Source organism: Idiotropiscis lumnitzeri, chromosome 1 (assembly GCF_059441095.1).
Source record: "Idiotropiscis lumnitzeri isolate Australia: NSW breed Sydney's pygmy pipehorse chromosome 1, RoL_Ilum_1.0, whole genome shotgun sequence".
Classification (NCBI taxonomy): Eukaryota; Metazoa; Chordata; class Actinopteri; order Syngnathiformes; family Syngnathidae; genus Idiotropiscis; species Idiotropiscis lumnitzeri.
In genome coordinates, this window is record NC_142391.1 from 24,632,277 (window position 1) to 24,645,426 (window position 13,150).

Genomic DNA, 13,150 nt, shown 5'->3' on the forward strand with positions numbered 1-13,150 from the left:
TGATATCATTTACCCATGGCCCATAAATCTTTTTTTGTTCCGTCTTTTGAACCCATTAGCCCATTGAAGACTTTGGACAATATGCATAATCCATCAAATATAGCATAAACAACAAAAGAATGGTTTCATAGTCTAGAAAGCATATCTCCACGAGGCATAGAATGCATCAGCTTTTGTGCCATCTGTCACTGTAAATAGAGTGAACAGCAATTATGTGGTTGTTCATCATTAGTGCCAAACCTATATTGCAGATTTTTTCCAAGTCTTTTTTAAAAAAAAAAATATATATATGTATATATATATATGTTGTCACAGTGTAGTTAGAGTTACGTGCCTTCAGTGTACTTGTGCTGCAACAAACCGGGCAGCACAGACATTGCTTGTTTAAAAAAAAAAAAAAGGTTAATTCTCTTTTGTTCAAGGTGTCAGTTTTACAGTAAACCGGAAGTGACTAATGACCAGCTTGAAGCGATCATGCTCGGCTTCCTTTTTGCCAAGGCCTATTCCTTTCATCTCCTCAAACTGATGTTATATGTTGTGTCGCCCAGTTCTCAACAGCAAGAAAGCGAGAACAGGTGCTCAGAAATACTTTAACAAGTGTATATTAACAAGTTATATTTCTCTGTATTGCACATTTTCACCTTTTGAGGTTCTGGGACTCATGGGATAAACGGGATTCGCTGTTTTGGAAGAAAATGAAAATGAAAATGACACTCCTCATTCCACAGTAAGCTGCACTAAGTGATTCTTTGCAGAGGATAAATATTCAATGCCTTTGTGTACTGTTCTATTATCTGTCCGCATGTGCTGCTCCACCATTTGTATTAAATATCTGTTGATTAAAGGGATATAACAAAGTAGCAACAAGGCTATTCGCTAGGCCATCTTTGGCATTTTGTATTGTTTGCTAGCATTATGCCAGTAGCCAGATATTGTAAGTATTCACTAAAAAGTAAGTCAAGCCAATTAGTGGTCAGGTGGATGAAGAGACTGTCTGGAGTGGACGGACTCTCGTCTCCATTCAAAGAGTGTAGCCTGAGTCCACGTCAAAAATATCCAGACCAAAGATAAAGCGTCCCCTCTCGTTAACCCCCGCGCCCCCCTCGTCATTTTCCCCATCTGTGGGACTCCCAATCACTTTTCCGTCATGTCATCTTGACCCCCTTCCACTCGTCTCCCTGATTTCTCGTCCTGCCCTCTCTATTGTAACCTCTCATCACCCCGTTTTCCCTCACTGCTCCTCCTCTCTCCCCTCCTCCACCTTTCTCCTCCCCTCCTCATATATAAGCGCATGTGCTCCCCGTGCCCCTCACACACACTCAGTGTGTTTGCTGGGAAGGGATATTCCAGGGGACGCCAGGGGATTATTGTATTTATTGTCTTCACCTGCCTGTTTTTTTTCTCTGGGGATTCTAATAAAGGTAGAGTGGTTTTGATTATATGAAAAATAATGTCTATAATGCATTCAGAATGTTTGACAAGTTGTGCTAGTTACGTTCTCCAGAATGCTGAAAAATGTTGTGCATTTCCGAATTGTCTTGCCCGTACTTTTCTGCAATTAGATTAGATTTATTTGTGAATCATTTGAGGTGGTGTTCATGATGTTGGTGTTTATTTATTTATTTATTATTATTATTATTATTATTATTTAATTTTTGCAAGGGGGGATAATATTATATTGCTAATTATTTCCACAATGGCATTTATTAATAAATACAAAATTATTTTGGGTAGAATTTTGCTTTCAGTATTTATCTTATCTTTTTTTATATATAATTAATTTGGTGTGATATTTTAATTTTAGCACTTTTTTTTTCTTGATTCTGTTAGTGCAATTAATAATTCATTTATTTTTAGTTTTAATATTTAAATTTCAGCATTTTTAGATTTATGTAGATTTTTGTTTTGATTTTTTTTGTATAATATTTTTTATATAATTGATATTAAATGAATAACAAAAATAATTTAAATGAAAGTCATTTTTGTTCATAATTTAATTTATGTGTGAAACTATTTGTTTTAATATTCCACAGATTTTTAAGATTAGTATTATTTTCTTTTTCTACTATCTACATGCATTGTATCTAAAATTTGTAGGTGAATTGTTTTATGTTTTTAAATAGTTTGAAAAAATACTTTTAATTAAAGTATTTTTTATTTAAATTCCAAGCCAAATCTCAAATATTCAGTATGATTTTTATTTTATAGTTAAAATGTGCATTTTTTAAACTATCTTTACGTATAGTATTTTTTAATTTGTTTTCAAATTGTATTTTTTTTTTAGTTGAAGTATCCTCTTATTTGTAATTAAATTACATTATCTGAAAAAAACAAGTGAACTTTTTAATTTTCTCTTCCAATATGTGTAGCAAGTCTCAATAATTGTCCAGCTCCCACTCTGCTTTTCTTTAGGACCTCCCTCCAACATAACAACAACCAGCACAAGGAAACCATGAGCAGCAACTACAGCGTCACTCTCTCTGGCCAAGCCCCTTGGGGCTTTAGGCTACAAGGCGGAAAAGACTTCAACCTGCCTCTCACCATCTCCAGGGTAAGACAAAAGTCCCCCAAAACACCACCACTACTTTTTTCTTTTTTTTCTTTGGTCGGAGGGTTACATTTTATTTTTTTATAACAAAATAAAAAAATAATAAAAAAAATCAAAGTAAACTATCAAGAGAATGCAAAGAAATTGATTTTATAAAGTGTAATTATTGAATGGATTTTAGTACATGTGTGCTGAATGTGTCCTTTAAGGGGTGTGGCCATGTGAGTGACATCATTAATCATTATAAGATCGCTAATCATCACTAATACTGCACGGGATATGTTTACACTTTGATTCCTTTGAGATACTCGCTTCCGACTTTGGTGCTGCTGTTTTTGGTTTACAACAAGTTTGCAAGTGACTGTTTTATTAATGGGTTTTACAGTTTCTGTATTTACTCGTAGCAAAGGCAAGCCAAAGTTTCACATGCACTTTCCAGCCATTTATTGGATGCTCCCAACAAAAATTCACAAAACACACCCATGCAGGAGCTGCAGTCCAGACATTCACGCGCATACTCACAGGCCCCGCCTCGTAAAGGCACATGCATTTAAACAAATACTACGATATGCACTTACTTGTACAATATTTTCTATACTCTTTTTGCCTAGTTCAATAAATCTTATAATGTGTTGAAAAAGTGTGTTTAACGGGGGAGGGCTAAAACTATAAAATAATGTACATATCTCGAGATCACAGATTTTCAGCAATCACGGGTGAGTTCAGAATGTGACCCGCGATAAACTGGGACTTGACTGTATTTGAGGGTGGCATTTATTTTGAAGTGGATGCTATTTGAAGCCGCTCTCAGTGCTATAGAGTACACATGCACTTCTGAACCAAATACTGCAAACGCTCCAACAAATGACTAAAATTGGCAGTAAGCAGGCTAATGGCAACATGAGCCCGATGATAAACGACTGGCCCGCTCTAATACCAGTACCCCGCGGGGCCCCTTTGGGTTGCCATGTTGTGTTATTATTACTTTGGATGTGATACTTTTCCCACTAACCGAAACCATGTGATTTTTTTTCCTTTTTATTTCAATCTTTTAACCGCAGTTGTGTTTGTGTTTTTGTTGATGTGCATGTGTGGTAAAGGTGCTGTGGGTTTTTGTTCCCAAAGTAGTTGGTATGAAGTGAATCCAAATTGGGAATGAGGGCTTAAAAAGCGCAAGCCACGTACAGTAATGTCGGATGAGAGCAACAGGCAAACCTTGTTATTCTACTTATAAATGCAGTAAACCTGTTTATTGCCAGAGATACATTCCACACGCAAAAACATTATTTAATAGTTTAGCCCCTCCCACACCCTTAAAACTTAACGTTAAACTTATTTAAACACGCGGTCAACATTTTTAAATAATAAAAAAAAGTATAATAGGCATAGATTGCAGTATTGTGGCAGGAAATCTGCGTGTGAGCTTCAAGATGTGAGCTGTGGCCAACAGCAGCTCCTGCGTTTATGTTTTACTGTTTTGCAGGGGTTTCAAATAAAAAAACAGAAACCAGTGATCATGTTAACTGCTAGGCTTGCCGTGCTGCATTGTTGGACATTTGATTGAATATGCTTTATCAGATACGAGGAAAAATGTACAATCAGTGCATTGATTATTTCCAAAAAAATATAATTAGTTTTTACCTGAGGGTTCTGAACGTGTGTTCCATACCATGAGTACTGCTGCCCAATTTTACAGCTTGCTCAAGGATTCTAGCTAGATCGTGAGCAGTTACTGTGCCGCCCTTGACCACATTCAAAATGATAAATTAACGGATTAATCGATTATTCAATTCTATTTTAGCTGCTTTTTCCAATGCAAAGTTCATGTTTCATATCGGGCCTTGGTGCGTGAAATATTTTACCACAACAACCCAGATACAACATTGTGAGTCATCATTAACACACTACTTTGTGATAAGTATGAACTTTCGAGGATTTTCAAGGACAAGGCCTCTAAATGTTGAAATCGAAGACATCCCACCTAGATTTACGCAGTGAATCATTATTTAAACCTTCCTAAGTGCAACCCATTTTAAGTGTTCACTGCACTCTCACACTCACACACACACACACGCGCACACATGCACGCACACACAATAGATACAGTAAATGCCTCGGGGAATGTGTGCATTCACTTTTTAACAATAGTCCCATCATTTCACAGGTCAGCTTCCACCGCCACACCCAAGCATTAAAGCCGAGACATCCTGCTTGGAGTGGTCCCATCACTTACAAATTCACAACCGTTTTGTGACCTACTAAGACAATTAAAACGGGTTGACAGACTTTTTAATCTGTTCTAGTCCCCACCCCCCAAACAGTTAATTCCTCGAGTATTTTTAATAAAGAAAAATAAAATGTAGAATATTTTTACAAGGTTTTCTTGCTGTAGTATTCACATTTTGGATGTGTGTTTTTAGGGGTGTGGCCTAGTGAGTGACACTCAAAGTTCAAGTCAGATTGTTTTGCGTGTGAGCGTCTTAGTGTGACTTGTGGCCTACAGCAGCTCATTGTGATCGTGGTGATTTTGTATTTGACGATTTGTCCTGGTCAATAACGACTGAAAGTACAAGACCGAGGCTGTCGTTGCCCACATTTGAGGGCAACGACAGCCCCTTACTTGAATGTTTTGCATCTTCACATGAGCTTTGATGTATTTGACGCTCTGGCATAAATCAAATTTTGGCTTTTGCAATACTACTCGGTCAAAGGTCCGATCCATTTGTGCTCAGTAAGATTTGCGTGCAACACTCAATATATCGACCAAAAACTCCAAAACAATGTGCCAGTTCAAAGTGAAGTGACGGTCTTAGAAGAATTGTAGGCATTCGGATACTCAGATATATAACACTCCCGTCCACGTCAGTGTATGGAAACTTCATACCTTCTGAAAAAAAAATGGATATGCTTGTTTAAAGTTATCTGGTGAGCTCATCGCAGACACTGTCCTCACCGATAATGGATGAGCTGATCCAGTGGAAAAGTCCTATCGGTGTCACACACATGCTGTGCCCAAGCCAGAATAACATGAAATACTTTGCACCTGTCAACAGGCTTTGCCATTTTCAGACATGTTTGTTTCTTTTCATGGAGGGGAGGATTTAAGTTTTATACATTAGGGCAGGTGTGGGCAAACTACGGCCCGGGGTCCACATGTGACCCGTTAAACGTTTTAATCCGGCCCGCCGAACTTGAAAAAATGAAATGAATAAACCTTGTTAATGTCTTATTTTCTAAATACCGTGTTTTTTCAAAGACATATATAATGTTGTAATGCTTTAGTTCACTTTCATTTAAAATTAAATTCTTCATTCATCTGCTCCTGGTCTGGCCCATCTGTCAAATTTAAGAACTCATTGTGGCCCGCCAATCCAAAAGTTTGCCCACCGCTGCATTAGGGAGACCTGCACTTGTGGTTACTGGGTGGGTGTAATAGTGAGTTCATCTTCCTGTTAACCCCCATTTATCGCTGTGGTTAAGTTTCAGACGTATACTTCGAAAAACATTCTTATTAATGCATATTTGCCAACATATTTGAACACACAAAAATATAGAAATATAATGCGGTACTTATTGTGTCAGTTTACACGCATGTTCTTTTAAAAGGCGGGGCCTGGACGGGTGGCGCAATGTTGCCCAGTTTGCGTGAGAGCGTCTGGACATGAGCTGTGGCAGACAGCAGCTTCTGTGTCGGTGTGATTACTGTGTTTTATTGTTGTCGCAGCATTCAATAAAATGCTGAAAGTGGTTCAGTAACTGTGGATCTCTTTTCCAATACGTGAGGCCATGAACGTAAGTAAACATACTGTAAAACTCGAAAGCAACTTAAAAGTGCGATATAGCAAGGGGGAATGCTGTCAAACCCAAAATGTGGCTGTAATATTGGATTTTATGTTATGGTTGTCCTATTAAAGCCCTTCCTCACAGAAGCGGCATCAACAAATCCACGATTTTCAAGTCGTAAAGGCTAAACGGCACGTTCCTAAAACAAGCCGGCGTTCACAGTGGGACTGAATGGTTGATTGTGGAGGTAAAACGCAGACGTATGAACACGCGGCGTGATTATTGAAAGCACATATGAAGATATTTTACGTAAGTCGTTGGTCATCTGTGTTACCCACCTCCAAAAGTGAGGCTACGACTGTCAGATTGGCTTTTTGCGTTACAATATTCTCGAATAGGCACGTTGGAGCTGACACCTGAGAGAAGTAATTGGTCCATCCTGGTGTTTTGATTTTGTTGGTGGGTGCCCAGGTTTCAACGCATTTATCTCACATGCCCACATTGTGGAAAGACATTTTTTTTATGCGTCATCTTCAACACCGCTTACCCTGTCCTCAATTAGGCGACCTCACACCTGTTCCTGCCTGTTTTCCAACTCTGCGTGCTGCAACACACCTGATTCAAATCCTCAGGATCGTTATCTGGCTTCTGCAGACCTTGCTGATAATCTGATGATTTGAATCGGGTGCGTTGCAGCAGGGAGAGATGTAAAACAGGCTGGACACCGGCCCTGGGGGAACTGACCATGATTATTATTTTGAATGACTTTGCAGCCTCCTTTTATACATATATTTTTTAAGCATGTAATATTTGCCAAGCTTGTGAATACCAGTCTTCTTTGTGGTGTTGACAACTTAAAATGGTATTTTTTTTTTGTAAGGTCATTAAGCAGGGACTGCCATTATATGATTAACACTGGTAAGGATTTGGCCGTAAATAGAGTTGAAGCATTTTTATGTTCTGTCGTTCAAAGTGACGTGTGTGCTTGCTGGAATCCTTTTGCCCGTCATCACCGTCACTTCTTTTGCTGGTAAGCATGAATTGTTCCGAACACTGAATTGAATTGTAGCACTCCCAAAATGTTCTCATCGCTACGTGCTGAAACCCGATTATTCTCTTCAAAGCGCTCAGAAGAAGTGTTGAAAGTTGCTGGAAGCGCTGTTTGCTAGGTCAAATGTGAACTCTCACACACGCCATGTGCTATATGTAATCTCTTGGGTTGGATGCCGGTACCACTAGACTAGACAATGGAGTTAGCTCGGAAAACCACACCAATCTTTGTATACTGCATTGCGCTGATGGAATATATGCAAACCAGCACTGAACTGATCCTATTATAGTGAAACCTCATTCATCATGGGCGACGCTTTTTCACATCCATCTGCAATGGTTGAAAATCTGTATTAAAAGTCACATTTTTCCTGTGGAAATGCGTGCAATCTTGATGTCTTATTTTTGGGTTTCCAACGGTGGAGAATTAGATAATAAGGCAATCTAATCGATTATAAGGCTCACTGTAAATTTTTAAGAAAATTAAAGGATTTTAAGAGTGTCGGAAAAATATGCCGATTTTTCAGCTCTCATGCATTTTGCCACTAATTACTACCACTCATTCCACACACGCTTTCCTTTAACCTATACAGATACATATCCTGTTTGTGTTCTAACTTTGGGGTGTTTTGAGTTGAATTATTGTCAAATCATAGCAATTGCCTCCTCTCAGTGAATGTTTGAATGATTTAACGTGTGCGTGTTGGGAAAATATGTCTATAAATGGTCGGGGGCCACAGAGCATTAACATTAATCCCAGTGTCTTTTGATTTTTTTTCGCCGTGCCCAAGCGTCTTCTCTTTATATACATTATGTACTGAGGGATAAAATTGCAAAAGAGTGCAGAAAAGCTACAATTTCATTCATGCTTTATTGTGGATGCCGTCGGCTCAAATGGATTACTTGAAAGAGGAGAAGTCCGCATCCCTAAGATGTGTGTGGTCCTTCTTTCATTGTGTCAAAAGAAACAAATGACCTCACTGCCACTTTAGACCATCTCAGACTTTGTGTTGCAACGAAAAGCCAGCGCCACCCTCGCAAAGTACTTAAATGCTCATCGAAGACATGAAAAGCCATTTCATGCACAGAACTCATTTTATTTTTTCGGGGCGGGGGTCGAGTGCAGTTCTTTGGTGTGTTAGACAAGCAATTCAGGGTGTAACATCCGATGGGTGTTAATGTCCACCCTCAGTCTGCTGATAAGAAAGTGGTCTGGTTTATATAACTAACTGCTTACATAACCCTTTCAGCTTGTATCTTGGTGCTAGACAGTGGAACAAATGATAGCATGTGTTCATGTGATGCCTGTAAGTCTCGCATGCGGCAGCCATGTGGTATGAAATGTCGATAAAATATAAAGAAAGTTTTTAGTAATCTGCAACCACTTCAACTTTTTCGATGTTGCATATTTGTATAAAACCATAAGAAAACAAACTGTGATAAAAGACAATATAAAGAAATAAACTGCTTTTGCAAAGTGTAATATCTGTAAATGGTCGGGAGGGAGTTGTGGCCCAAAGCAGCTCCTTGCGACTGTTGTAATTTTCAATGTGGCTGAATTGAACACTTGTAAGGCAACACTCAGCGGTGTCAGGATGCCCGCAAACCAAGACTTACATGGTGTTTCTCCAAAGACTATAAACCAGTTTGTTTTTGCAAACCGCCTCATAAATCCAGCGTCACCTTTTTAACAAGCCCTATTAAAGCGTGCGATGGCATTCATGCCTTTAACTGGTTTGCGGCTCAATGGTTGTTGCGCTGGTGATCAAAATTGTGATGCTAAAAACCTTTTTTACCCACTCCTGCCAACTGTCGGGTCTTTGAGAGGGCAATAATCTTAACCTTTTAATTATTATAGGTGCCTTGGGATTCTGATTTGCAAAGCCATTGGCATTTTATGCCTCGCAATGTTTCACTTCAGCAGTTTTGATCTCTGTTTTTTTTGCCCATCAATCACACCTTGTGACTGAATAGATGAAGATTTATAGTTAATTGTACCTGCAAGACGAATGTTCAGTCAAGTCGTCTAGAAGTGCGTGAGAGCCCCTTCTCCTCATGAGGGTAGCGGCCGTTCTGGAGCCTATCCCAGATGTCTTCGGGCAGCGGGAATACAACCCATCATGCTGCCCACCCAAGTGCTATTTTATTTGATTTGATTTATTATAATTGTTTTTTTGGGGGGGGGGTCACGAGTCAAATGGGGCGGCACTTCAGCTTCTATTCACAGACTTTATCATTCTCCGACTTTGACATAGTCTTTCCTCCTGGCTGATGGTTGTGAGTCTGTAGTAACAGTTAGTGTCGAAAAATTCAGCACTAAACCCGTCAACAAAGAGAATAATCCACGACAGAAGTTTGAATTAGTCAATCAAACAACTTGTAATTATTTCATTTGTGCAGCTGAATGACGGCGGTAAAGCAGCCAAAGCTGGCATCGCTATCGGAGACTCGGTTCTATCCATCGACGGCATTGCCACCGAGGGGATGAACCACCTGGAGGCCCAGAACAAGATCAAGAACTGCACAGGCAACCTCAGCCTCACCTTACAGAAGTAAGTGTCCATGCTTAGACTCTGTGTCATTGGGCGAAATCCAAGTGACGATGATTCCACGTGTTCATAGAACTTGGAGACATTTATCACAATGTAACAAGGGAATCAAGATGGAAAATATACACAATCATGGTCGGGGGGGATAATTCCCATATGATTATATCTGAGGATGACTAAGTCATAGATAGATAATTATTAAGATGAATTATTATGTAAATTAAGAGCTGTACATCACCCCCTAAAATACTCCTTAGATAGCCATTTATGCAATAAACTTGAAGTTGTTTCCTCAATGTTAATGTTGGATATGTCGCATCCAGACAGACGCTCACTGAAAGATCCATCCATCCATCATCCGAGCCGCTTCTCCTCACAAGGGTTGCGGGCGTGCTGGAGTCTATCCCAGCTGTCTACAGGCAGTAGTCTGGGAACAACCTGGACCGGTTTGCCAGCCCACCGCAGCAAAAGAAAGATATAGAAGTGACATCGCAGCAGGAGAACTTTGGTTTCCAAAAGTCTACTTCTGCGCATTTGCTTGAAAAAGGAGGATTAGGAAGTCCCATCTAATATGTTAAAAAATACACGCTAACAATTATAGGGGAACAATCTACCAAAGAGGGACCATTTCAAAACCGTGTTTTTCATATTCTTATCACACACTTTAAACACAATTTAAACTTATTAAAACGCAATATTTGAAGTATTCCTTATCACCTGTACTCACTTTGTCGCTGTCAAGAAATGGACGACTATAGCATCACTTTGAGGGCTCGAAAACCAAAAAAAAAACATTTCACTTAGACTGTTCTCTAAACAAGAGTTAGAATTCCCAGTTGAAGTTTTGTAAAACTGGCACTAAAAAAAAAAGTCTGTATTTTTCTTTTAAACATTACAGTGTTCAAACAAACAATGCAATTTTGTCGAGCAGAATATGCAAGTTAATACTTCGATATACCATGTGAAAGACTGGAAACCAGCGCACGAAGCAGTAATAGAAGACGCAGGCAGGCTGTGGCAAAAAGAAATACGAAAACTGCAGAACCTGTTACACTGAAGGGTGAAGGCTCCTTCTCTTCTGTTGCATCTCTTCCATCAGACCATCGTGTTCCCTGGCATGTCCCGGCACAACTTGGTACTACCCTGAAGGTTTGCGGCTCCAAATTGGAATTTGCCCGCATACTGTAAAAACTCAAGAAAAACGATTCAAAATGTTGACGTAGGCGTGCTGCGAAAAGATGAACCGTGAAACGCAGTGGCGGTTCACTTTACGGTGTCAGTGTACTATTGCTGATCAAAGCTTATGTAAGGGTGTTCTTACACTGTTTGGGAGTCTTTAAAGAATTAGCTGTCATTGATCAAACAGATTAATGTTTTATTGGAACCACAAGGGCGGCACGGTGGTTGAATGGTTAGCACGATGGCCGCACACTGCAGAGGTCATCGGTTCGAGTCCGGCTCCGGCCATCCTGTGTGGAGTTTGCATGTTCTCCCCGTGCTTGCGTGGGTTTCCTCCGGGTTCTCCGGTTTCCTCCCACATTCCAAAAACATGCATGGCAGGCCGATTGAACACTCTAAATTGCCCCTAGGTATGAGTGCGAGCGTGGGTGGTTGTTCGTCTCTGTGTGCCCTGCAATTGGCTGGCAACCAGTTCAGGGTGTCCCCTGCCTACTGCCCAAAGATAGCTGGTATAGGCTCCAGTGCCCCCCGCGACCCGAGTGAGGAGAAGCGGTACAGAAGATGGATGGATGGAACCACAAGGTGGTCTTAGTATGGTTTTTATTAACACTGTGATCAAGCAGTCTGATTGGGGACAGATGGCTCTGATTTATAAGCCTCCAGATTATTTTTTTTGTTAGCGTTGCTAGGCACTCACTGGCACCGCCACACCAGACATTCTGCGTATTTAAACACGGTCATGCCTTGGTCAACATCTGGACCTTTGAGGTTTTTACATGCGTCACGGAAAAGGGTCACTTGGGTCCGTGACTTTCTGTTAGTTTTACGTGTTTTTTCATGTTGCAGCATTGCCTGTCCGATTTGATTGGATTTGATTGGGTAAATGTCACAGTAAGAACGAGAAGACGAACTATGCAACGCGGTGTGTGTATTTCAACGAGAGATAGGGTTAGAGGATAACTAGCGAGGGGGATGTGATGGTAAGAGTGGAAAACAAAGTGAGGTTAACCATGAAAAGATGAACAGTGAAGCCTATAAATTGACTACAATCCGTTAACTTGTTATGGAAATAATGGAAATGCAAAGAATATTAACCATTGTAAATTAAACTACCTAAAGTGGTACCTTGACTTGCAAATTGAATTGTTCCATGACTAAGAAAAGGAAGGGTTTTAAAGAGCGTGTTTCATAGATGCTGCTGAAATGAATACACTTTGGTTTGTCTTGAAAAAAAAAAATGCTTTCACAAGTTTAGTTGACATATCTGAGACTCATGATAATGTCCACATTTGGGTTGGAGCTTCAAATTGTACGATTCGAACCACTAATATGATGATCTTTGATCACAAGCCAGGTCAGTGGCTAGCTGTCCAATGCTAGCAGCTAATATCGATTCTGCTATTCTCACTCATTTCTTTAGCTACAGTGAGCATAGCTCTATTTTACTTTACATAACGTCTTTCATTTCCCAACCGGACAGTCCCTTGAGACATTTGTAGGCTACCATTCTACTCATTATTTAAAAAAAAACCAAACAGCTAAGAATATGCTTTTGCAGCAAACAGACCAAAAAAACAAACAGCCAGGTTGATAGAAAACATATTTATGCTCTGACACATGTCAGGCAGCAGGTGCCAGAACATCAGGATGCTAAGTTTAGCGCATTAATAAGAAAATAAAACTCGAACACCTAATGATTTTTCCATTCTTACCCTCATTATCATTCTAAATTAAATTTGATGAGATACTCAGAGTGAAAGCAGCTGCTTCTCTCTTGCTACGCTGATACACATGTGGCGTGCACATGTCCCTGGAGTTAATAGTATACAATTCTCGTTTATAACCAACTCGGTGTCTTAATAATAAACCCCGAGTTTGGTTGATTAGAAAAGAAAAATTGTTTCAAAAGGCTAACAGGATGTATCCACTTATCAATGGCAATACTTTTTTTCCCCCTTTCGGCTTTATTTGGCAATCTTTTGCTTAACATGCCACTTTACCCCTGAGTCACACTAGAAATGCTTCCATGCGAGACATTCTG

The 13,150-nt window shown here is 39.7% G+C and overlaps 1 protein-coding gene across 10 annotated transcripts in view; it reads left to right on the forward strand.

Annotated features, from left to right (window-relative positions):
• The first annotated feature begins 471 nt into the window (after positions 1–471).
• Positions 472–13,150, forward strand: part of LOC148343927 (PDZ and LIM domain protein 5-like) — a 44,087-nt gene continuing 31,408 nt past the window's right edge. For 8 of the 10 annotated variants that reach the window (XM_088291482.1, XM_088291491.1, XM_088291498.1 and 5 more), the window contains exons 1-3: positions 472–727; positions 2,413–2,551; positions 9,782–9,933. In XM_088291482.1, the coding sequence (XP_088147608.1) occupies positions 696–727; positions 2,413–2,551; positions 9,782–9,933 (323 nt within the window). In that variant the 5' untranslated portion in view covers positions 472–695. Of the gene's footprint in view, positions 728–1,322; positions 1,422–2,390; positions 2,552–9,781; positions 9,934–13,150 lie in introns of those variants that run through there. The other 2 variants (XM_088291526.1, XM_088291533.1) reach the window with 2 other exon arrangements.